Source organism: Physella acuta, unplaced genomic scaffold (assembly GCF_028476545.2).
Source record: "Physella acuta isolate Inbredline_101_S28 unplaced genomic scaffold, ASM2847654v3 ptg001809l, whole genome shotgun sequence".
Taxonomy (NCBI): domain Eukaryota; kingdom Metazoa; phylum Mollusca; class Gastropoda; family Physidae; genus Physella; species Physella acuta.
The window spans coordinates 47,272-74,575 of record NW_026733319.1 but is presented as its reverse complement, the minus strand read 5'-3'; the positions used below and the strand labels follow the sequence as shown (position 1 = coordinate 74,575).

Below are 27,304 nucleotides of genomic sequence, written 5' to 3'. Positions count from 1 at the left end.
CTGTGGAGTTTAATCTTAACCTGACCTTGGACTCAACATGGGGAATTAGGTCATCTCCGTGTTATCGGGGTGTACTGGACTCCAGACTTAAGATGGGATATGTTATCTGTGTACTAGACAGCACAGGTAGTGTGTTGTTTTAAAGCCTGCGTCATATATCAAAGGAACTATGTGGTTAGCCGTACCATCACGTGTGTTTACTTAGTAGGCTTAGGTGTGGTGGGAGTAGATTCAATAAACGTATGTAAAACATATTCGTAAAAAATTGAGGCGAAAAGGGATGGGTGTGATTCTTTGTCTATAAATATAATAAATATATGCCACAGCACAGTAATAAAATACTATTTATAAATCCTAATTTTGGTTTTCTTATACTTGCAGTTTCTTCCTTGCATCCCCCCCCCCCCCCCCACTTCTCCGAACGAAATGAAATTTATAATGTTTATAGAAAACATATACGTACGTTTAACAGTGCACCCACCCCCACCCCCCGTAGGAACAGAGTCTGGAAGGAACACTGTTTACTTGAGTTCTCCTTTGTAAGTCAAGGCAAGTTATTCTTTTGACTAGTGCTCAGCACGATTTTATCTACGCTAGACCATAAGGAAAAAACTGAATTATTTCCCTTGGTTCTACAACAAACCACGGAGGATAATTTTATTTTTTCAGAGCAACTCGTGTTAAAACCGCAGTCGTTTCCCCTGCGCATCCCGGTTATTATCGATCGGGTGGTCTCGCACGCGCATTGCTCACGCTCGCAGTTCGGCGCTTCGCGGAGAACTCATGGCCTCGATTTGAGTCAGCATCTCCTCATTTCCGCCATCGCGATTGATTGGCATATTATGATACTAGATTTACCGAAGGAAAATGGCTGTTGGTGATCTCGATTGAAAAATGTGGCCGAACTTGTGTGTATTTCAGAGATTTTGGCTTCTGTGCAGCCCACGAGTGTGTGGATAATACAAAACGCCGACGAGAAGCAAAAACCGTCGGGCGAGAGCCGGTCGGCCGCAGTCGCTGCTACAGAGAATGGCCGATAACGGAGAACGGAGTGACAGTCCCATCAGCACTGCGCCCGACGAAGACGACTCTCAAATGGGACACGGGCACTTCTTTGTCAAGAAAACGTTCCACAAACCGACGTACTGTCACCATTGCACGGATATTCTGTGGGGACTGATCGGTGTGGGATACGTCTGCGAAGGTGAGTGTATTCTAAGCTCCTACGGCCCTAGAATTCACACTGTGTCCACCGTTTGACCAAGCAGTATTGTCAGCCAGCTCATTAATAATTATCCCGAAGCTCCCCTTGTTAATTTTAATCATATGAAAACCATTTCATGACCTGCTACTTCTGATTTTTACCAGTATCAACCTCTGGTGTACATTTAGCGTGGATTTAGTTAGATTTAGGCACGATTTGGGGTGTTTTTTTGAGGCGAGGTCGGCCGTGGAAACTGTGTTCGCCCGACTGTTGCTGAGTCTAGCCTAGCGTTAGCAGGCGAACGGCGCATAGGCCGAAAGAGTAGGGTAGGGCTAAAGACCTAAGCGTTGATTCCACGGCCGTGACATAGCGCCGTGTTGCTCAAACCAATCAATACCATTTAATTAGGGAATAATTTATCTTATCTTTAGCGTATAATTTCAAAGTGTACTTAGATCCTCCTCCCTCCCAGCCCTGGAATCCATGTTTTTTTTTTCCTCCACGCACTGCCAATCAGATCCCAGAGCAGGCAGGGGAGGGTGGCCTATGTGTCAGGATGGGTTATACAAAAAAAGATGACAGTATTTCATTGATTTTTTGGGTTATGCTGGCCAGCAGAGGATAGCCTAGTGAAGAATAGAAGTGTAGGCCCCCTGAAGGGGCACTAAACTAAGGCTCTGATTGTATAACTCAACAAGTCCAGGAACATATTCAGGTCATTTGCTTGGGAAGTTATTTCCTTTAGAAAAATTTGACTATTGATTTTCACCCAACAGACTTGCTGTCTGCTACCATAAGATGCTAGCTGCTTTTTTCAGAATGGGTTTATCAAGGAGAAACCTGCTTAGCTTATAGCCCTTATGTAGGATTTTTAAGATTTGATTCTTATCTATTTAGTATTCAGACCAAAACTTTATAAAATTAAAATTAGATCTGGGCCCTGTATGGTTACTCCCAATTGATTCTAGGCTACTTACTAGCACTTAGTATTTTTAGTATTTTTAGATTTAGTAATCAGCACACTTTCTAATAAGTATTTAATTTTGAAAAGTGGACCTGCTTTGCTATATCAATTACCCCAAAATATAAATTTTAGTTAGGTTTACACTATAAGCTTATGGTTGAAAAAGTTCACCACACCTTAGAGTTAAATTATAGGGTGTGTGATTTTAAAGTTACTAAGAATAATTATTTTAATATTGTGTGTTATGACTAACCTAAAGGGTGCCCCTGGAATTGTTTAAACTAAATATCTTCATTTTTTTCCATTTCTATATTTCCGTATGATCCTGGAGTTCATTGTCTTAATTAATCATTCCCTCATATCAATATTCTTATTATTTATGGCTTGCTGATTATGATACTTAAACTAGCTAAACCAAACATACATATTTAAAGTTATGGATGACAGTCAACAAGCCAGTTATAAAGTTGGTATGGATGGATTGACGTATTGGTGTTGCAGGTGTCTGACTCTACTGAAAAAATGTGTCATGTAGCATTAAAATATCATGCTTGGTGGTCTTAAATTAGGTTAGGGCTATGGTAGGACTTGGGTTAAGGGTAGGGTTAATTTAGATAATAGCAAGTTAAATTAGTTTTTAGTTTACTACCAATAACCTAACACATCTTTTTGAGAAGGTCTCATTAGTAATAGAAGGGCATTATCAGCCACTGATTTAACACCTATACTGGATGAGTCCAACCTTTACGTAAAAATTTGTTATATTCATTGTTGTTAGCGCTCTCTCTCTCTCGTTGCATAAAATGTAGTCAATTTCTAGACCTTTATGTTAACTAGTGGCAGCTTGCATTAGTTTTTGAAAAGCTAAAACATCATTCTGATTAACTTTTATTTTTGCATATTGAGTTACGCTTAGCCAAGCAATATAGCTCAACATATTTACTTAGAATATTTCTCTGTTAGGGCTAATGCTAATTTGTGTAACATTCATCATTTTGCTACTGAATTCCGTGGGTGAACACATGACCTAAGTTTGTAACATTACAGGGATGGTAAAATAGGTAATGTAGGTTATGTGTAATCAAATGATACCCAACTAATTAGGGTTTACAACCTACTTCTTTCATAACAAACGAAGGTAGTTGTGATTTTAAAAAAATACAACTAAAATAAAAGTCGGTTATTTACAGGAAAGTTGAGGTATATGGTGTGGTCAGGCACCTACCTAGAAGTCTTGAGTTTGGATCTTAGCCTGTATCTTTAGGATGTCACTGAGCCCACCCAGCTCTGATTGGTACCTGGCTAACATTAGGGAGGGTAGAGGTTGCTTGGCAAAGAATTTACCACATCATCCTTTCATATGCTGTGGTCACAGAGACAGATTTTACTTCATCTGCCCTACTCACCGTCAGGTCAGAAAGGGATGTATAACTACCACATAATATAATTTTTTAGCTGTCGTCCATAAATGACATCACACACTGGAGGGGGGAATGTTTAATGTAATATCCCATATTTCTTAGAAATAAGAATAGTAGAAAGTAAAACAACAGATGTTATTTTAGGGAGGGGACAGGTACGGAGTTTTTGACACTGGCTTTATTGTGACAATATGGGGATCGGTATTTTGTCTTAGGTATTATAAATAACATTCCATTATTAGAGTTTAATATTAATGGAGCTAATAAATAGACAACAGCAAAAATGTTATATTTAATTGCGGATTGAGTGACTCCACGTTGCTGTTAATTTGATTTATTTTTATAAATAGTCAGTTTTTGAGCAGTTGTATCACAGTGTTTTATCACAGTGAAAAATAATATGGCATTGTGTCACCAATTCAATGGAAAAAATATTTTAAAATTCAACTTTTGTTTAGGGTTATGAAAAGGGCTATCGTACATGAAAAGGCTAGTTTTCAGGAATCTACACTTGCTGCTGTTTGATTAATGGTCTGTGTTTCTTACAGACTTTTTAGTTAGGGTGGAGGGGGGGGGGGGGGGGCATTAGACGTCAATGTCGCCGCTGCCCCTTCCCCCGAAGAGATGCCTGAAAGAAACACTGTTAACTGTCTCTTTTCATTGGATAAGTCTTGGCACATACACCACTCACATTACATCATATCAAAGCAACAAGAAACATTTCTAGCAATAACACAGTTAAAAATTATTTTCAACAGCAAATCATTAAATGTGTAACCTTGTCTAAAAGTTATTTCACATCAGGGCTATAGTTTCCCACAAGTGTAAACACTTAACTCAGGCAGTGCAATGCTCATGTTAAGGTGGGTGAAGGGGGTGGAAAGAAAGGAATAGAAGTTTAAGAATTCTCTTACAGCTACCTGTTAGTATCTCAATATTGATTGGTGTCTCTAAATAAACCAGCTTGATCTTTCATCTAAATCCTAGCCCAAACATCAGCATTTAACTCTATTAAACTTCTGGTGTGGCTGGGCTAAAGCAACTAATAACAATCGTTTTCATGTATGAAACAAGGTCCCACAAACTGCTAAGTAGGATATAATTATGCTTTAAAAATGTTGTTTTATTAATACAGTTTGATGAAAAATCCTGTATATTTCCCCCAATCAAATGAGTATATTTCCCCCAATCAAGTGAGTTAAATTTTTTAATTCTAGCTGTTGAAAGTAATAGTGAACTGTAAATTAAATTTTCTGCAGCAGTGCTTGCATTTTGTAAATCTTGGCATCCTGGAGTTCTAAAGCAGTGTCTAAATCCCTTAAAAAATCATCATGTGCTGTCATTAGAATTAGCATCTACTAGAAGTTTTTAAATTTCTTGTTGACATTGTAAAGTTATGAATAGATTTTAGATTAAGAAACAAATGGGACCTATGAAATTATTTTATTTAGACTGATAAACATAAAAGTTCCCTTTTTGAAACCCGATGGTCAATGGTTAAGTGAAGTAGAGTTCACATGTTTCTGTGACCTTGGCAAATGAAGGGATAGTGTAATTGGCGCCATGCTTAGCTGCTTTTACTTTCCTTAACACAAGTTTGGTACCTATCAGAGCTGGATGGACTTGAACCCGTATTCAACCACTGTTGAACATAGGACACACATTACACAGTAAAATTAGCCCAAGGATATCCATGCTGTTTTAAAAATAGTAATAATGTAAGTGTGCAAACGTACAAGTAATGTTGACGCTATTGATATGATTGCCCACTTTACCTACTCTGACTGGCCACTTCACTTGCCTGTACATGCCCTGTTATTAAGAAGGTCTGATGGCTCGTTAAATAGTGTACTTAAGATACAATGGCTAACCACTTGATTGTGATAGGCCACTTTAGGATAAAGTGTTATCTAAAGAAACCTTTGTTCATTTTTTTCTCATTATTTGATCATCAGTAACTGTAACACTAACTTTTCAGATGAAAAAAACATGGTAAAGACTAATCAGCTGGCATGTCTATTATAAGTGCTGTATCACTCGATACAATTGTAATGACGAAATTCCAGAAGTGGCCAGAAGTGATTTCTTTCTTCCATCCATAACATAAAAGTATATAAAATAAAGTTTATAAAACCTAGAACTGGGGAAAAATTTACTCTCTCATTCAAGAGAGCTGCTTTTAAAAAACATTTGTCAGTAAGACACATTGTAATGCTATAAATGTAAAGTAGTTTTAAAAATCTTTTGTATGCTACATTCAACTTGATTAATTTTTTCTATCTGCTTTTAAATTTCTATTGAGCTTAGAGGTCATCCAAAAACTTCACACTTTTTAAGAACCCCCTTCCACTCATCATACATTAACGCCTCAGCCTACCCCACCCCACACTAAATTGCGATTTTGGTTTTTTATCTATATTATTGACAGAGCCGTCTGCATTTGGTATATTGTTCCATTTTTCATTATAATTTACAGAGAAAGTTTATTAAAAATGTAAATGACAGCCATAAGAGAATCGTCAGATTCTGAACGCTGGAGGTTGATAGTAGGAAAAAAAGAAATAATTTAAGTACTTTTGTTGTCAAAACAGTTAGGGTTCTTCCTTGTACTTAATTGATTCAGTTCATGCTTCAAAGTCTTCTTCTTCATTTTTAATTATTATATTGGAGGGGATTCTTGATAAGTATTGTGTCAATATGTTATGCACCATATGGCTCGTTGACTGCAATTTTAGCCTGCTTTGCTTTCTGTATTTACTTACATATCCTTTGCTAGGCAAGTTTGATTTTGGAGCTTTATCTCTCCTAGATGAATTATGTTGCTGTCCTCGACCATGTTATCTCCATGCTTTACTTTGGTCTTTTCATATGTTTTAATGGCACTTCCTTGTCACCCTCTATCTTCTATATTACCTATTATCTGATTTGATTAAATGCAAGACTACTTGACTTATATAATTCTTAGTGGGCGAAGATTGGGCTAAAAGTAACAATTTTGGCATTTTGTAATATTTAAACTTCTTAGAGGTTATCAGTAGGCTACTAACAATACTGATCAAAATGCAACACATACATTCATACTACAAATTAAATAAGTAGAATGAGCTAAAAAAAAAGTAACTAGAGTTTAATGAAGTCACAAATGGTAATTTAAATTAAAATAAATTAGAATGGATGCCTTGGATTATAATGGTGTCAACTTTTAATGTAATATTTTCCTTGCTGACATTGGTTAGGATTTTGGTATGAATAATAGTCTCACAAAGGGGGTGGGGGTGACTATACTGGGTGACACCAGATTAAATCAAATCTCATAGAGAAAACATAATAACTGCATTTTGATTGGTTGTTGCTGAAATACATCTTGAAGGTGGTGGATTGACACCATCTTTTTATCACACTTGTCAACATCCCACCAAGTAATGCCACTTAGTACAAGCTTAATTTCTCAAGGTCACTATTAAAGAAAAACTACAAATCCAACAGTTTATCAGTTTATGGCCACCTGTAAATAGAAAGACTAAAGAACAGACATGATTTTATCTCAGTAATAATTGGAGCAAAAAGTCACAAACTTGCTCATGACACCTTTTTATTTTCTTTCATAATATATTGTATTGATAAGTGACTTGAGAAAAAGGGTTGCTGGTGTGTAGCCAATATTCTGGGGTAGTCACTTAAACGTTGATCTATTAAAATATATACATTATTGTATATATTATTGATACCAATTTATAAAACTCACAATATTCAAAATTCAAATTCAGCTTGAACATTTTGAATTTCACTTTTGGGCAAAGAACAAAGAGTGTGAGTAGCTCCTTTACAACTATTAGAATATTATGAGCAACACCCCAAGCAGTTGTTTTTAATTTAAACTAACAGATCAAATTAAGGATGTAGGGCACTTGTGGCAACTTCCCCTTTGACTTTTAGCCCCACTTTCCCCTACATTGTCATCAGGTTTTACATATTCTGGGTTAATTTATTTTCTTACCTAGATTTGAATCCTGAATGATGCTGATACTTTTATTTATTAGAATTCTTTTCAATAAAGGCTTTTAGAACAAAAACTTGAAGTTTTAGTGTTACATATAACTTTATATTTATGTGAAGAAACTAAATGCTATTTTTTTTTAAATAGAAAGGCTACTGGTGTGTAGAGAACCTTTATATATTTTTAGCACTGAATAAATGAATAAGCAGAGTTATAGGTCTGGGTTAATGGCACTGATGCATCTTAAACCACAGCCTTAAAAACTGCCTGCTAACATATTTATGGGTAGGCATCATGAAAATGTTCTCAACAACTGTTTATTTATCTACCAACTTGCCTGAATACAGTTGTGGGCCTCAGAGGTAAACAATATTGCACAAAATCATTTGTTTTTGGTAATAATAAATCAAGATCAGCAATAATTAGATGCATATAGATGCAGTTTCAGCAGCAGAATAAAGGTACAATGTGTTTTAAGTGGTAACTTAAGACTTCTGCAGATAAACCCAATTGTAATATTATATATATTGTTGTGAGCTATGTAAACAAATTTGAATCAGTTTACATTATTAAATTCTTAACAGACACCAGTTTAAAAATAAAATAAAATTGTAGTTTAGATTTTAGAAAAACACCTGGCAGCATTTTTACTATGGCCAATGTTCTACCTTAGACTCTGTTCATATTTCATACTCCATCACATGGTTCAAGATATAAACTGTTCTGTGTAATGTAAGTGATATAAATATATCTCTAGCATGGCTAGTTGATTTACCAATACTCATACTGTTCAATATACGTGATGTAAAAATATGAAGAGCATGGCTAATTGACCAACCATGAGTGATACTGTACAACATAAATATTGTTCAAATATTTGGAGCCTAGCTAGTTCATCTACCACTAGCTAAACTGTTTGAAATATAAGTGATGTAAAAATATGTGGAGCATGGCTAATTGACCAATGACACAATGTTTCATGGAAAATGCCTGGAAACAAGAAAAAGTCCTAAATTTACCCTATCAACATGAGCACGCATGTCTTGAAATTAAAACCTTCAGTATGATTAAAAAAACAAATTTTCACTCCCTTTTGTCAGTTTGACCACCATCACCAAAGTTAAATTTATCTGACCCAATCACAGTTTGACAATTATACAAAGTTGAGTATTTTTAGTTGGATCAAAATAATGGCGCCACTGCTGCTAATTAAACAATGTGTGTCGGTACCCTTTGCAATGATTGACAAGAGTGACATTTGGCATTAGGTGTTATTTTCTGCATCACCCTAAGGTCATGTTTTCCATCACAACTATAACTAATGATAGAGCACCAGTCAGTGGTTTATAGAACAAACAGTTTATCACTTATCTTTTAAAATTATATAGGCTGTAATTACTGTAATTCTATTTCATGTAGTCATCTCACAATAGGTTCATACTACCCTCTTAAATACTGAAATCTGCTTGCAAAATGATTATGGTCTTGCTGATGTTTTAGTCACTGACTAAAAATTTCATGATTGAGAATTTTCTCTGATATTCATGGAAAACTTTCAAACCTTATTTGACATGTCTTTTTTTAATGTTTGAAAGATATAAAAAAAAAACAGTTTTGTACTTATTAATCTTTTTGTTTGTTTATAATCTCAATTTGGTGTTACCAAAAATTACATTTTCTTGTTTCTAGAAAAAGTAAATCCCATCTAATGTAACAATTTATTTGATTTGACTTTTCATTTAAACCATTGTGTCTATCATATTATGTTTATTGGATTGTTATTCATATAGAAACTTTCAATAAGAAAAAAGCGCCATTTAAGCCATCCAATAAGTCCCATCAGCCACCATGAATCCAGCTCTGCAGCTGCTGGTTGCAAGATTCTTAATGTACAATATTTCAGTTTGAAATGTTTGAGGTTTTTTTTAATTGTAAGTAATCTTATGACAACTGAATGCAAGGTTTTTCTTTATGAGGTTTGCTGTTTTAAGTTATCATTAACTACTGCAATATTGATCATCAATAAGAATCACAGCTTGGAAAATAGTGTGCAAATTATGATCAAATGCATATAAATTCTAAATAGAAATCCTACATATTATATTTTAGATTATAGGTTTCAGGATTCCTTAATGTGAACTTCTAATATTAAACATAAACCTACATGTTAAGCTAGAAAGGAGGAGCAAATAGATTAATTGAAATTTTTTTAAAAAAATTGCTGCTTTTATTGAAAGTTGTATATTACAACACGTTCACACCCTGGTAAATTCATATCCATTAAGATACAATCTTTAATTAAGCAATTACAACATAGCAGCAGTTATCTTAATATTGTTGACTTCATTCTTTTAAAAGTTACCTACTTTCCTCTGAATACCTGTAGTATTGAACAGCTTTTAAGGCAAATACAATCTAGCTACCTACAAAGTATTTTTTAATTAAATCATTATTTTCTTTAGTCTATCATTATGCTGGAGCTCTCATAAAAAAAATCAACCCGCTCTACATTCTTGGTAAAAATTTTAGTTCAATAGATGATGAGTATCAATTATCCAATTATATTGAAATATTGTATGTAAAATTGTCATATAATTGAGATATGTCTTACTGTCTTTTATTAGAAAGCATCATTTTGATAGGTACCATAAGTGAGTGTTTTAAACTGCATCCTTTTACCCTAAACCTGATCAACTAATCTTGAACTGATATTTGGCTATGCAAGTGTCTATCCACATTCTTTTTTCATCAGATGAATTTTTAAGTGTGATGAATTCTAAAATTTCAGTCTTTTGCCATTATTTTTTTTTAAATTTACATGAAGGAAAATTTTCAAGACTTCAAACATCCTCCCAACTATTTTGATTTCTCTTATATTCTAAATGTATTTTCTTATATTTTTCAGTGTGTAATTTTGTTGTCCATGACCGCTGTATGAAAACAGTGGTTTCCCCTTGCTCTAGCATTGCGACCAGTCTTATCAAAGTAAGTGTTTGTTTATTATTACTGTAGTATTTTTATTTCATTACATTTCACCTCATTCCTACTCAAATGAAATGTATTTAGAGACTTGCTATTTTTTTAAAGACTTGCTGTTTTTATAGAGACTTGCTATTTTTACACAAAATAATGAGTTTCATGACAAGGAGTAATCTAAATCACTTTCAAAAAATAAACTTTTATATTTTAGATATAGGTAATTGTATTTAAACAATAGCTTAAAATTGCACTAGAATAGAGGGTAGGTAGCACTAAATAGCACTTAGAGCTAACTCAATTTGTTGGTTTTTTATTGATAAACATAGCAAATCCACATTTTAAAAAATCCAGCACCATTTTAAAACATATAAATGCTTAATTCATGTCTAGTTTAATGTTAACTAAATGTTTGACCAGTTCTTTTGAAATCTTTTAATTTGTTTAAACTATATGGATATCTGCACTTTAACATATGCCTTTCAAAAATTCTGGCAGCACATCTAGAAGAAGCCTTTTTAAACCCATAGTATAAAAATGACAAAATTAGTGCTATTCCTGTTACAAAACTTTTAACTCATTAATGGCAGCCAAGACAGCAACCAAGCTTTTCTCATGGTGCATTTTTATTTTGATCTTTTGAAACTATTATTTCTGATTACCAAAATGTTATAAGATAATCAAATAGCATTGTTTCATGACACTTAAAAACCTAAACCTTCATTACCTGTCCCATAAACTAAATTTTATAGAGATAGGCTTTCTTATGTAAGCCCTGACAGGGGGGGGGGGTTCTAAAACCTAACTGTAACATGCCTAATTCTACCCCCAAGGCTAATCATCAATCGGGCGTCAATGCAACTGTGTCAACACCCACGGTGGTTAAACCCTAATCTTAATCTAGATACAAAAAATATAAAAAATAAATAAGCTTATCAATTTTATTTATATTAAAAACTGGGACCATCAATTTAAAAAAAAAAGCTTTGTCTTAAATTCAAACATACTAGATCTACAGCTATAAAACAAAATAAACTATCTTAACAAACACAGCAAACATACTAGTCAAACAAACAAACAAATAAACAAAACATATTACACAAACACAACAAACACTAAACAAACATCTAATCAAACACAACTAACACCCAGCCAAGTTGCAAATACAACCGCAGACACAACCTCCATTCTCGACTGGGATAAAAAAAGAACGACCCAAGCGGTCACTTGGCCTTATATACCTGTTGGCCAAAAGTCACATAGCTGCAGTCCAATTTGATGTTCGCATACAGATTCCCATGCAATAAAATACTAATAAAATAAATAAACTATTCACCGCTCACACTTAGATGTCTCAATATGGAAATAGCCATGTTTAACACAGCAAAACAACCTAGTTTTAAATGTTTAAAATGCTCATTTATAATAAAACTACAAGACATGATTTTTTTCACATGGGGGGGGGGGGGGGGGCACTGGTAAAAGTATATATTTTCAATATAAATTCTATTTTGTTCGGAGGGGGCGGGATGGTAGATGTGCTTTGGGAAAATCGTACTCGCCTGAAGAGATGCCTGAAATTTCCATAATTTTTTTTTTCTTGATGCTGTAGCTCTTCAGTATTTCTTTTTACAATTTTTAGGTGTTTATTTCTCACCAAATGTGTTTTCTAATCTCTATTACTTTTGCTTTTTACCAGAAGCCCTTTCTATGTCAAAGTACCTCCTTTCTACTTACATTATTACAACAATTATTAAGTTGTGCTTTATTTCATTGCAATCTAATTGTGTTTTATTTCATTGCAATTTAAATCTTTCAGAACCCTGTGGCCCATTGTTGGTCAGAACCAAGCCATTTTAAAAGAAAATTCTGTAATGTCTGCAGAAAAAGACTAGAGGACAGTCTTGCCATCCGCTGTGAAAGTAGGTTTTTTTAATCGATTATTTTAACAAAACTTAGATCTTCAGTGGATCACTTCCATAGAAACATTATACCCTTATTAAAACAATCTACTTCACATGCACTCTATAAAACAGTCTACTTTATATGACCTCTATGGAAGGTCTACTTTACTTCTAACATCTTAGAAACTCTATAAAACAGTCTACTTTATATGACCTCTATGGAAGGTCTACTTTACTTCTAACATCTTAGAAACTCTATAAAACAGTCTACTTTATATGACCTCTATGGAAGGTCTTCTTAACTTCTAACATCCTATATAAAAGTCTACTTCTGTTGTCTCCTCTAGTGTAAGACGGTATTGTTCTATTTGTAGGCTACAAAAATATGTTGATCCATAAAGAGTGGATGAATACAATAGTTAATGCTTAAATATTCAATCTAACATGAACAAAATTGTTCTCACTATGTAGCATAACTGATCATTAGGTAGGTCTAGAAGGCAAGAATACATTTTATCTGTAGTATACTACATAGACAACAGAAAGACAGTGTGGTTACACAAAGCTAGGGTTTGGAGGAGCAGTTAGTGATGATGACCATTTACAAAAGCTAAAATAACTAAAGAAAAAATGTTCTAAAATAATGATATGGAAGGCAAAATTTTTCACCTTGATCAATAGATATTGTTTTTCATTGCTGGATCATCTGTTTCAGAGAGAGAGGAACTGAAAATATTATTGTTAACCAAATTAGAAGTAAACTTTCTTAATTGAGGAGTCTTATGTTAAACTTTACCTGTTTAATGGTCTCATTAGTGCTATTTTAAAAATAAATCAATTTTCAAATCATAATGTACACAAACATGCCCACATATCTTCTTGATCCAACTTATGAAGAAATTAGCTTGTCATGAAGCACTAAATTGGAACATATATCCTCCCATGCAGAGTTTCTTCCAGGCATCTCTTCGGGGGGGCGAAGCCCCCCCGAAAATTTTTTACCGCCCCCCCCCCGAACGAAATGAAATTTATATAATTTATATAGAAAATATATACTTTTAACAGTGTCCGCCCCCCCGAAGAAAGTTTACCGCCCCCCCGAAGATTTCAAGTGCCCCCCCGGAGAAAAAAGTCTGGAAGAAACACTGCTCCCATGCCCCTTAAAATAGAACTAACTTACAATTTACTATGCTTAAAAAAAAATGTATTGTAATATTTGTGACAATGGTTGCAGATAGTAAATTATGCATGTTTTCTGCAGTATGTGAATATTATGCACACCTTGACTGTCAAGATTTTGTGGTGAGTGACTGCATGGAGTGTGCTACCTACTTCCCTCAAAGAGATCGGGTAAGTTTTCTTAGGGTTGATATGTATTTTGTGGTTTTTATTTTTGTGGTGTTTAATTTTTTTTTGTGGTGTTTAATTTTTCTTCCCAACATTTTCAAGGATGTTTGTGTGCTGTGCTTATTCTGTTAAATTGTCATTTTTATTTTTTTATTATAATTGTTTTTTAACATTGTCGTATTGATTTTTAATTTTTGAAATGGTTTACATTGAACAAAATCTAGCACAATAAAAATTGTTCTGAACAGCATTTTGTTTGTAAATTATCACTTATATACTGTCTTACACACACTATAACAAGAATACATTTTTTTTACTGACCATTATGATTAACCTGGAAGTAAAACATAAAATTAGAAGACAAAGTGCACACCTAATGTTACTCATTAAATGAACCTATTTTCTTTTTTATGTTGCTTTGTTTGGTTTTTCTATTGTCATATATTCTGACACAAAAACCTTTGGTTGAAAAATCTTATTTTTGTTTTGTTACTATATATCTTTTGATGAATTTGTTATTATTGCTTTTAACTAAAGAGTAAAAAAAAAATGTAGCTACATAAAATTTGATAAATGTGAATTAATTCAGAGTGTAAACTGTAGGGTATAGTCCCAGTACTGACTCACTGATTGTTTTCTCTGCTCAGAATGTCATTCATTATCACCACTGGAGAGAAGGTAACCTCCCTCCTAACTCCAAGTGTGTTTCATGCAAAAAGACTTGCTGGTCATCTGAGTGTCTGGCTGGGATGAGATGTGAATGGTGTGGAGTTACGGTAAGCCTTCTATTCTTTGATTCTAAATTCATGTTGGTAGCCTTCTGTATGTGTCTGGCTAGTGGTGAGATGTGAATGGTGTGGAGTTACGGTAAGCCTTCTATACTTTGATTCTAAATTCATGTTTGTAGCCTTCTGTATGTGTCTGACTAGGGGTGAGATGTGAATGGTGTGGAGTTACGGTAAGCCTTCTATACTTTGATTCTAAATTCATGTTGGTAGCCTTCTGTATGTGTCTGGCTAGGGGTGAGATGTGAATGGTGTGGAGTTACGGTAAGCCTTCTATACTTTGATTCTAAATTCATGTTAGTAGCCTTCTGTATGTGTCTGGCTAGGGGTGAGATGTGAATGGTGTGGAGTTACGGTAAGCCTTCTATACTTTGATTCTAAATTCATGTCGGTAGCCTTCTACATTTTAATTTCAAATTATTGTTTGAACATTTTGATCAGTGGGGTATTGTGGTTAGATATGAGCTGAGTGTTTATTGTAAATTCAGATTTAGAATTAAGTCAGTCTAATAACTAGTGATGGTTAATCCATTTTTTGTTAGGACTTTTTTTTAATGATTAAAATTGAATAATCTAAAACAAGAACTAAAACAAGTTTTGTTTTGCTAATTAGATGAGTAGCAGACATGCCTACTTTTCCTGCTCTTTGCTAAATTGTTCAACAGAATTAAAATTTGTCATTTGTAACAGTTTGTCCCTCTAAATCAAAACAGTCTAAAATTTTAAATAATCCATTACCTATGTTTATGCAAACTGCCAGCTCCAGAGATTGGGAAACCTAAGCTCTTAAGTTTAAAAAAAACATATGCAGTATCATTTTTTTTATATAAAACAAGGAATAAGGAACTAAACAAATGTTAATTATGGCATTTGAAAAGAAAATATGGTGGAAAGTATCATCTTTCCAACACTAGATATAGTTATGAATCAGTGACCTGTCTCAATCATTGTATAGGATAGGGCTCACTGGTTAATAGGCCTACTGGTCTAGGAGTCCTACACAGCAGTTCAGAAACATGAGACTATTAAAGCAAATGAAATAATTAAATCAGTTGATGATGTTTTAATTAATAGTAATGTTAAATTATGCAAGAACTTTTTACAAGCAGATGTTAACTAAGATGTCTTCAAAATGTTCTATGAAGTTCACAAGGAAAGAAGGAGGCTACGTGGTTGTTTTTTATGTAGTTCTAAATTTTTACAAAATAATAGAGGCTTACATATACTCAAGTGTTTGCATACATCTTTAATTAATTTTATTTTGTTTTTTGTTCTGATCAGTACATCTTATTTAAAAATTACATAATAATAGAAATTGCAAAAGTGCTGTTGCTTTATCTACATACTTATTTTGAAGCATTATTATGTGAGCATGATGCTAATTTTACTTATACAGTTTGGTTAAAGGACATGCTAGGGTTGTAGGTTACCTTATTGTAACAGAAATATATTGTGGTGGAAAAGACAATGGAAAAAAATCCATAGAGAAAAGCAGGCTGAAGTCAGGGCCTCAAAGTGCATAACATGTTGACTCTTAATATTTAACTGTGTTGTAGGAAACCCCCTCTTTATTCAAAACAGCGAACTCATCTTCCTAATAGGAAGTGATATTTTGAAAGATTTCACTTAATTTAATTGAAAATAGAAGCTTTATAAAGTTCATTCCTACACAAGAAGCAAACAACCATCTTGGTTAATTATTGCACCTTGGCTTTTAAATTGGACATCATTCAGATTTATCTCAACCTTATGTTTTAGATATGCTAAATTAAAGTTTTAGAGAATAGTGACAATTTAGTTCTAAATGAATGACCTTCTTGATGCATAAAATAAATGAATAGTATTTTTCACCTAACATAATCTGCTAATCCTATTTTAAATATGATATCTGTTTTTATTTTTCAATAATAGCAAATTGTATAGAAGGTAAACCAAGGATATTGACGATCCATTTTGTATTTGTAGGCTCACGCAACTTGTTACCGCTCTCTACCAGTGGAGTGTAAGTTTGGAAGTCTGCGAGAGATTCTCCTACCATCCTCTTGTTTGACCATCCCTCGGCTTGAAGTTCCCATGGAAACTATTCTAGGCATTAGCCGAAAGTCAAGTAATTTGTTTTTAAACATACATATTACATTTTACTTTGTTAAAAATTTACTGGTCTCATTTAATGTTTTAATTTTTTTTCTAAACATGTTTAGGTGTTCACAAAAAATTGAATTTTAGATTAGCTTTAACATAATGTTAGTTTTAGACGAGAAATTGTATATGGAATTAAGGCTCACAGTCTGTGTCTTACAAGAAATTTATTGTATTATTTAAATTTGTTAAAATGCTTTAAAATATGAAACTTTATTATGAAACAATCAAAACTAAAATCATGTTTTTGTTTTTTTCTATCTACCCTGCTGTGCTACATAACAGCATTTCCAGGTTAGTATTTATTCAGATAACAAAACCTTTCTTTAACTAATATGTTGATAAAAATATTAATTTAAGCTGAATATTTTATTGCATCATACTAACTAGTGTGTGTTTCTACTAAATAATTTCTTTATTTTTAATTAAGTAATACAGTTATATCAAAACAAATTTCATACTGAGGGGTTAGTTGCAGAAAAGAATGATCCCCTTTGATGCAGGAATACATATTTTCTTGAATCTGTTTTGAAGCTCGCACAGTTTCAGAGGAGTGGTCATCAAGTGGTGACTCCAAGACAGAAGATGAAGAAAGAGAAAGACGATCCCCTAGAGAGAAAGATGGAAGAGACAAAGATAAAGAAGATTGTGAGTGATTTACCTCAGCAAACTAGAGTAATAATTACCCAAGTTTAGTCTCATTTTTCGCTTCACATGAACTAAACAAATATAATGCATTCACTAAATTAACATTTTTAAAGGTGAGATAATCAGAGTGTTTGATGGCAATGCCTCCCTAAAGAAGCGCCTGTACCGCACAATAGCTGTACCAAGGAATGCAACTGTACAGGCTATTCTGGTGAGCTTACATTTTTCTTCAAGTCATTGTCCTTAATATTTTTGTTGATTTTGGTTTTAGATTTCTTTTCAAGTCAATGTCTTTGTTTTTGTGTATTCTGAAATAAGTGCAACAAATTAACTTTATTGGACTTTAACATATTTTATCGGACCATAATATTCTATGTTTTACCATTAAACATTATCAGTCATCCATCATTGTTGTTGGAAATAGTTGGTAGTAAAAGGTACTATAATATATATTTGGGTTTTATTATAAATTAAATGAAACATACTAAACACAAGTTTTATCATCTTATTCCGTTCGTGCCAAAGACATTTGGGGCAGATGAAGTAGAGCTCTTCTGTTTCAATGACCTCTTCATACAAGGTGATAGTGTGGTCACCATTATGCCCAGCTGCCTTTATTTCCCTAACATGAGTCAGGTACCCATCAGAGCTGGGTGGACTCAGGGACTCCTGCAGAAGTCAGGATCTGAACTCGAGACTCTTGGGTTAGCAGTCTAGTGCTCTGCCTCTAGGTCATGACGTCCTTCAAACACTAGTTTAGTGTAAGATAAATACAAAACACTTAATATAAAGATTATCTAGCAGATAAAATTAATATAAAATAGAAGAGGTATTAAGCTAAAAAAAATCTGATATTTGGTTGTTACTGGAAATCCTACAGCTCTTTAACTACCCAACCCTGCAGCAGGTCCACCCCTAATTAACACCAAATTATCCCTTGCTTGATCCCACCTCCTCACTCTAGTTACTGCATATCTCACATGTCCTCATACAGAGTACAGGTGCTGCACTTACTTTGTGAATACAGTAACCCTATTACTTTGCCACTATTAAACAGAGCAGCTAATAATTAAATATTTAAAAATTGAATGCAAATTAGGTAGGGGGCTTAACATTAATGAACTTAGGACGATTTAGTTTACAACTATAAAAAAAATGCTTTAAAGTTTAAAAAAATAGAAACAATGGAGATGTATCCATTTTAAAACAACTCATAGTGTAACCAAAGCTACTATGCTAAGCAATAAAGCATTGCAGCACTGAGGGGTTAATATGTGGAATTATTTTTACCCTTTCAACAGGAGGCAGCTCTTAAAACATTCCACATATCAGATGATCCCAAAAACTATTACGTTACAGAAGCCTCGGAGTCCAGTTTAGGTAAGAGTACGTATTATTTTTTTTCTTATTTATTTGTTGTGTTGTGAAGTAAGATATTCCCTCGCCTATAAAAAAATTCATTTTTGTTAGCACCATAATGTAGAAAGGCTGCCAATGGGGAAATCATCACCATTGTGCAAAATTTGCATATATTTGTTCTTAGTCTTTTTGTGACAAATGCTGAGTAACTCTTAATAAAATGCCCTTTAGTCGCTTATTTGTTACTAAGTAGCTTTATTTCTCACAGATTTATGCTTGTAGGTATATTATTGCTACATTAATATACACACTTAATTTTTTAAAAATCAATACTTTAATAATGTTGATGTTGTGTAGAGCTGATTTTCATTAGATAACACTGGTTTTGTTCTTAAAATCGGCACTTTATGAGAGTGTGTCAGTGTCTATAAATAGATTTTAACCTTAGATTAAGTCAACAAAAAAGTACACGATTGTTAACAGATCAATTCTTCTGGGGATTTGATTTCTTTTTTTTTAATTTGAAACTTTTTAAAAATAACACTGACTGTTAGTTCTTTTTTGTTTACTGCTCAGATAGAATTCAACACCTGTATTTAAAAAAAAATATTCATCCCTAAAGTCTCTAGATAGAAATTTTACTTAACAAAACTTTTGCAAATTTTTGCACAGTGGTGGCGAAATCTTCATATATACGGAACTCCGGACATGGGAAAATTTCATCCCAAGCTATTTGTGGTAAGAGGAAACTGTACATATGTGTCAGAAGCAGTTTTGAACTTTAGCAGTAGCAAACTTTTTTTGTCTGCCATAAGCCTACATTGTTTATCTTTAAAATCAAATTCCAGAAGATAAATTATAGAATAGTGCTGTATTTTTTCTGGGAAATTTAAAATAAAGATGAATTTTATTTTTTTTAACATCTACCAGTCAGTGTTAATGTTTTAATTTACAAGATTTCTGAACCTTAATAGTTTTTATATTTTGAAAATGTAGGCTATACTATTGAAAATATAATTTAAAATTTCAGTTCTGTTGATTTTTTTATATTTTTAAAATGGCATTTCAATCAAAATCTTTGCAGTAAATTAAACTATTGATATCATTCTTATGAGATAGTGAGACCTACAAGTTTTGGTTAAAATACACTTTTAAAAAAGATAGTTATATTTATACATAAATTTCATTGAGTAAAAATTACCTCATAAATATTAAAACGATTCCAAAAAATTTCAGTTCATAGTTAATTTGTGTACGTTGTGATTTGTTTGTAACTAAAAATGTAAAATGTAAAAACTGTTAAATTCTACTTAAATACACTATTTATATATATATATATGCTTATATGGCTGTATGTGTGTACTTATGTATAGGCTTTTGTAACAATTTATACTGATCAGCAACAAGACTTGAAGTGCTTAAGTAATTTATTTATAGCTACGAATTTACTTATGTAATAGCTAGAGGATTGCATTTTCCTTTTGTAGAGTGTTTAAAATTGTTTCAGTTTTATTAGGAAAAGTTTTGTTTCGTTCCAGGAGAAAGGGAATTGGAAGAAAACATGCCAGTTAGGTCACAATTAAAAACACCTGATGGCAAACGGCCTTCCATATTCTTAAGGTACAAGGAGAAAAAGGACAGCGCAGTTATTCGGGTGTACCCAGGAGGACTAAGGTGTGTATTTTTCGTGCATCGAACTGCCATTTGCACCTCCATGAAGTTGTTAAAGATTCTATAATTTTTAAGCATGGTGAATTTTGTTATTGAATAGAATGTAAAGTTTTTTGGTTGTTTGTATTTCAATAGAGTAAGCTGTGGTTTCAAGAGCATTTCTGTGAATAAAGACACAACTACAGAAGAGGTCATTAAAATTTCTCTCAGAAAGTTTGGAGTTGAGGTATGCAGTAGTATAATTTTTAATGATGTTTCTTTTCAAGTTAAAATAAATTACTTTACCATTATTAAACACTACATTTCAAATACTACTTAAATAAGGAAGAAATTATACTTCTAATTCATTCAATGCACTAATTACATTCTAATACATTTTAGGAACAAATAATATTTTTCAGATTTATTTACTTAAAAAATAAAAATTGTCATAATATGATATTCTAAATTAATTATTTGATTGAAATTGTAATTGGATTTAAAATATATCCTAGGATAAGGATCCAGAAAGCTTTGAACTAATTGAGGTGTTGTTAGACAAAGGAGTAACAGAGAGAAAAGTGGATCGCAATGCCAAGCCATTTCACATAATGGTGCAGAGTAGAAGGGTGGGTTTCAGTTATTTTAGCTTAGGTTTCTCAATTTAAAAGTGTTAAATATGTAAGTTTAAAGGTTATTATAATAATCTTCTCTCCTGTAGTTAAGGTTGTTCAGTGTGGTGACAACCTGACAATCTCTGTTCAAATCAAATTTGTTTTTCATCTATTTGTCAGATTATCATACTAACCAATCATTATTAATCATGCCTATATTGCATCTGTAACAGTGCTTCTCCATAGCTTGGGTTTTATTTTCCAAGAACACACTCATATAGAAATGTGGCCATGACTATTAAATAGATCAGTCTGATTTTTTGTGTGTAGGGTTAAGTTTTTATCTTTCAATATAATCCAAAATCTTGTAAGTGCCACAGTGGTCTGTGTAATTTTGGCGAGCTGTTTAGGCTTCAAGCCTTTGTCCGAGACTATTTAAAGTTTTTCACAATTTTATGCTTCTGGTTATCTAGGCTGATGTTGATAACGAACCCATTAGTTGTTATTAGTCATCAAGTGAGTTTTTCCTCATTGATCTTCATCCCTCATTCTGTTGATGTTTTGTCAAAGCATTTTACTAGGTTCATCAGTGTATCTTCTATTCCAGTTAAGCCATAAGTTATGTTTGCTAGCAATTGTTGAAGGATGATTACCAATCTATTATAAAAGTAGCCCTAATAAATTTATTTGTTTGTTAAATTTGTTAAATTTTAAGTGCGTTGTTATATGTGAATATATAAAAATAGGCTTATAAATCTAAATATTATATATATTATGTAGAAATAGAATATTTGATAATTTTGTTCAGCAGTGCTAATGATATTCCCTTGTATTTCAGGAGTCACTCCGTCAGAATCGAATGACAAGGTTTTACTTGCAACAGAAGGAAGATCCACATGGTCCAAGCATATCTCTTTATGTTGGCAACTTGCCAACTGGTTTATCACAGCGACAGTATGAGAAGATTCTAGTAGACATTATAGGAAGAGGTGAAATATTTTACTGCTCTAATTTTTTTACAAAAAAAAAACAAAATGTATATCAATTGGTTTTTTGTTTGTATAAAATATATTTGTTAAAAGAAAATTAACTAAATATTGTGTGTTTTCAGATAACAAATGGGAAAGATTTGATGGTATATATTATGAATATGGCTCCCTGGTTCTCATATACACCATACCTGAGGTGGCCACTACAGTATTTAATATACTACAGGAGTCTACATTTGATGATAAGCAAATTTTGGCTTTGCTGCTACCTAATATACAAGTATGTTGCATCTGCAATAATTTTGTGGTTTTTTTTATAGAAGATCCCTTTTTAGACCTAGCGATCCATTGGGTAAATAAAGTAGAGTTCAAATGTTTTTTGACCTCAGCATATTAAGGGATAGTGTGGTTAACACTATGCCCAGCCACTTTTACTTCCCTAACATTAGTTAGGTATCCATCAGAGCTGGGTATTTATTAATGTATCAGGAGTTATGGAGTAAAATTAGTTCATTCATTTAAGTTTGAGATTAAGTTAAAGTATTGTTATTGTTAATCCAGGCTATTTGAATATTAGTGTCTGGGTAATCAACAATTTCCATTTTATTTAAACATTTACTTTAAAGATAATACATTTAAATTAATTGCTGAAACACAAAGAACTATTAAGCAGATATTTTCCATATTACCAAATGCTTACTTGAGATACAAACACAGAACACCTTATCAGATTTGGTGCTTTAATATTGTTTTCACATAATTCCTTTAAAAGCAAGAAGACTAGTTTAGATTTAATGAATGAATTTTTTCTTTCAGCCCCACATGATTCCAGAGTATGTGAAACCCTTGATGGTGTTTGTCAATGTGAAAAGTGGGGGGTGTCAGGGACTGGAGCTCATTACCTCTTTCAGGAAACTGCTCAATCCTCATCAGGTGTTCAATCTGGAGAATGGAGGACCACTACCCGGGTAGGTGACATAACAGAAGATGACATAACAGAAGGTGACTTAACAGAAGGTGACATAACAGAAGGTGACATAACAGAAGGTGACATAACAGAAGATGACATAACAGAAGGTGACATAACAGTAGGTGACATAACAGAAGGTGACATAACAGAAGGTGACATAACAGAAGGTGACATAACAGAAGGTGACATAACAGTAGGTGACTTAACAGAAGGTGACATCACAGACTGCTTGACTACAGTTTCTACGGCTATAGATGTGTGCTTGACTACAGTATGTACGACTATAGTTGTGTGCTTGACTACAGTATGTACGGCTATAGTTGTGTGCTTGAATACAGTTTGTATGGCTATAGCTGTGTGCTTGACTACAGTATGTACGACTATAGTTGTGTGCTTGAATACAGTTTGTACGGCTATAGTTGTGTGCTTGACTACAGTTTGTACGGCTATAGCTGTGTGCTTTACTTCAGTATGTACGGCTATAGTTGTGTGCTTTACTACAATAAGTTAGGCGATAGATATGTATTGTACTACAATAAGTAAGGAAATAGTTGTGTGCTTTAATAGTGTAATTATGGTAATAATAGCATGATATGTATTAATCATGAGCTTTATTATTACATATAGATTATCATGTTTTGTATAGGTATTGAAATAAAGGAAATACAGTTCAATTATTTCAACCTTTTATATTTTATTTTTGCAGGTTGTATGTGTTCCGGAACATCCCATACTACAAAATTCTTGTGTGTGGTGGGGATGGAACTGTAGGGTGGGTACTCTCCTGCCTGGATAATGTGGGTCAAGATGCAGAATGTCAGTCACCACCTATGGCCATCGTTCCATTAGGCACAGGTGAGTCAAAAATAAAATCTCCTCCTCCTTTACTAAAAAAAAATATTAGAGTTTGTGTTGTAATGGTCAACTATAAGGATTGTTTCAGCAATTTCTGTTAAATGGAAATAATTTAATTTAGTGTCTATAATGTTTGTTTCTGACCAAGAAATTTTAAAATATTTTAGGCAATGATTTAGCAAGAGTTTTACGATGGGGCCCAGGCTATACTGGAGGTGAAGATCCTCTCAATGTTCTACGAGATGTTATCGATGCTGAGGAGATCAAACTAGACAGGTGAGAGGACTTACATTAAATAAATTTGATAATTCATAACTCTAATCTTAACTTTGTCTAACTTGCTGTAACCCTAACATTTTATGCTACAGGTGGACTGTAATCTTCCACCCCAATGAGAAAGAACAGTCAGAAACAAAGGTTGCCATAGCCAACGACACCAACAGTGCAAACACGACTGAGGATCCCACCAGCATCTTTGTCATGAACAACTATTTTGGTATTGGCATAGACGCTGAGCTGTGTCTTGACTTCCACATGGCCAGGGAGGAGAAACCAGACAAATTTAACAGCAGGTTAGTTTTACAGTGCAGTTCCTGCTATGCATCCCTTTCGGGCTTGACTTAACTGAGTGGGACACCAAATTTGGTCTTAAGAGAAAAGAAGTGTTAGCGCAAACATAAAACTTCAAATTTTCTGCTTTAAAACCACAGATTTTCATTTTATAGAAATGAAAATCTTTAAATTTTCTGTATTACAATCACAAGTAGATTTTCACTTTCTAGAAATAAGTTGAAAAAAATGTGTCTTTGTTTATTTGTTACCATTTTAGGTAATTTTATGACAAAATTTGTTCTCCTCTAATTGATATTGTAACTATTTTAAATAAATATATCATTTTTCTACTTTGTGCTGTTAAAAGTTATTTAAAGTTTTTAAACTCTTCTCACACAGGCTACACAACAAAGGTGTGTACCTAAAAATGGGCCTGCGCAAAATGGTTAATCGTAAAACCTGCAAAGACCTGTACAGAAACATAAAGGTAGAGGTAGATGGGAAGCTCATCGAATTGCCCCCAGTAGAGGGCATTATTATTCTTAATATACTCAGGTAAGCTAATCTGCACAGATATAATCTAACTTTTTAGATAACTGTATATATACATTTAATCCATTATTTTGGTACGATTTAATGATTTAATTTAATGATAGGTTTTAAAATAACAATTTTATTTTAAATTAGTTCTTATAAAAACACTCAAGGCAGTACAACCATGTAAGAAGTGTTTTCTGCAAAAAACATAAAATAATTGGGGTCAAGGATGAAGTCTGTTTCCACAGTAAAAAAAAATGTTTACCATGTCTAAAGATTTCTATAAAGTAACAAACTTATTTGTTTCCACAGTAAAAAAAAATGTTTACTGTGTCTAAAGATTTCTATAAAGTAACAAACTTATTTGTTTCCACAGTAAAAAAAAATGTTTACTGTGTCTAAAGATTTCTATAAAGTAACAAACTTATTTGTTTCTACAGTAAAAAAAAATGTTTACTCTGTGTTTCAGCTGGGGCTCAGGGGCGAATCCTTGGGGTCCAGAGAGAGAGGACCAGTTTAACAAACCCACCCATTATGATGGGAATTTAGAAATTGTTGGGGTCACAGGAGTTGTCCATATGGGGCAGATACATAGTGGCCTGCGCAATGGTATACGCATTGCTCAAGGAGGACATGTAAGTAGTGATTTTATAAAATGCTGTGAGTCCTCAACTTTTGCTGTTTACAAATTAAACCATAAAAAGTTGTATTAATTTTTAATTTGTCATAAATTTGTTTAGATATATTGTTTTGTTTGTTTGTTTTTTTTACTATATTTAGTTGATATTCTTATTATTTTTTAAGATATGAAGCCAGAACAATAATTTATGTCAAATACATTCATTTGAAGAATAATTTAAAATTTGTCAACAGTTACGTATTACATTGCTATGTGATATGCCTGTGCAAGTGGATGGTGAACCATGGATACAGCCTGCTGGACAGGTCATAGTGCTTAGGTCTGCACTAAAGGTGAGTTTTTTCATACACTATTTTAGCAACACCATGACAATTTTTTTTTATCGTGCACAACCTGATTGTGTCTGTAAACCCAAACTTTTTCAGGCAACCATGTTGAAAAAGAGTAAAAATAAGATCAAACGTCGAAACACTGAACCTAGCATTTTCTTCCCTGAAAATGAACCCTTGCAAGCCTCCTCCCCTACAGAAGATTCTAGTGGACCTCTTTAACTGGTAATCTAACTTTTCTTAAAGTTTGTTTTAATAGGCTTGTATTACAAAATTGCATGTAGGTTTAATCTATTTATTAATATATGAACATGCCTACAATATTTTAAAATGTCATCAAATAACATATTCCTCTATTCTAAAAACATATTTAGTCGCCTAAACTATAATTATGCTCGTAACTTTAATTGATGTCATTTTTTTAAATAATTAAAAACATTTTTTGTTGTTACATTTTATAAAGTCTACAACCACTCAAATGAAAATGTAAATGTTATATACATTTTCAACATGCACTCAAAGTTAAGATTTTGTACAAATAAACATTAAATGTCGGGGCGGTTTTTTAAATAAACTTTTGACTCATTTCTTCATGTTTCAGGAAATGAGCAGGGAGGTCTGCCCTTGCTGCCCCTATTCTCCCTCTATTGATCTCCCTGCGTCCATGAATGAATTAGAGTAGTGAAGCACGCTCCTCCATCACTCTATGACATTTAATTTCCCCATTGAAATGTATACATTATTCATCCCTGGGTCCTTACACTGATCAGATGTAATTTAAGATTAGAGCTTTTTGTAAATCTCTTGTATAACTCAAAGGATTATTGACTCTAAATGTTAATTACACTTTTGTTTAGTTCATGCCAAATTAGCTTACTCTGTTATGGACCATGACTTTAAAAATAAATAATGCTTGTGACTTTTAAAATTTTGTTTAGGTGTTGAAAGGTTTAAATTTATAAGTTTTCATTAGTTTTATTATGGTAGGACCTATATACCTAGACATCTTTAATTTTTCTAAATTTTAGCAAGGTTAATAATTTCTTTTTTAAAAAAACACCTTTGAAGTGAATAAAGTTTTTTTTTTTTTTTTTAAATATTTGAATTTTGTCAGAATGATTTGAAAATAATAATGGCCTATAGGTTAAGATTTTAATTTTGAAGATCAATGTAAAAAAAATTATTATAGTCTAAAACATAACTGGATTTTTTTTCACATTTTTTTTCAATTCCTCATATATTTTCAAAAAAATCTGTTGATAGCTTAACTGTTTCTATCATTAATTTGAAAACATAGTATCAGAATGTAGAAATGGTGGTCCAGTTTTTTTAATTTGTTGTAATTTTAATAAGGCCTGTTGATTAATGTATATTGTACTCATTTTTTTACTTTGTAATACAAATTCTATTGGTTTTTTTTTAAT

General features: G+C 32.9%; 1 protein-coding gene across 1 annotated transcript; it reads left to right on the top strand.

Moving 5' to 3' along the window:
* The first annotated feature begins 829 nt into the window (after nucleotides 1-829).
* LOC131930596 (diacylglycerol kinase theta) lies at nucleotides 830-26,900 on the top strand. Its single transcript, XM_059287161.1, has 23 exons — nucleotides 830-1,204; nucleotides 10,492-10,571; nucleotides 12,382-12,484; nucleotides 13,728-13,816; nucleotides 14,461-14,589; nucleotides 16,564-16,705; nucleotides 17,272-17,385; nucleotides 17,499-17,596; nucleotides 18,687-18,765; nucleotides 20,283-20,418; nucleotides 20,551-20,641; nucleotides 20,910-21,023; nucleotides 21,847-21,997; nucleotides 22,120-22,277; nucleotides 22,814-22,965; nucleotides 23,674-23,822; nucleotides 23,990-24,098; nucleotides 24,191-24,394; nucleotides 24,774-24,929; nucleotides 25,381-25,546; nucleotides 25,785-25,883; nucleotides 25,977-26,105; nucleotides 26,482-26,900. Exons 1-22 carry the CDS (start codon nucleotides 1,030-1,032, stop codon nucleotides 26,100-26,102), a joined length of 2,820 nt encoding a protein of 939 aa, XP_059143144.1. The 5' UTR covers nucleotides 830-1,029; the 3' UTR covers nucleotides 26,103-26,105; nucleotides 26,482-26,900.
* Nucleotides 26,901-27,304: the final 404 nt, after the last annotated feature.

Coding starts and splice junctions, on each gene's coding strand:
- LOC131930596 (XM_059287161.1), top strand. CDS start 1,030: ATGGCCGATAACGGAGAACGGAGTGACAGTCCCATCAGCACTGCGCCC. Junction 17,386..17,498: donor AGACAAAGATAAAGAAGATT/GTGAGTGATTTA, acceptor ACATTTTTAAAG/GTGAGATAATCAGAGTGTTT. Junction 25,547..25,784: donor GCATTGCTCAAGGAGGACAT/GTAAGTAGTGAT, acceptor ATTTGTCAACAG/TTACGTATTACATTGCTATG.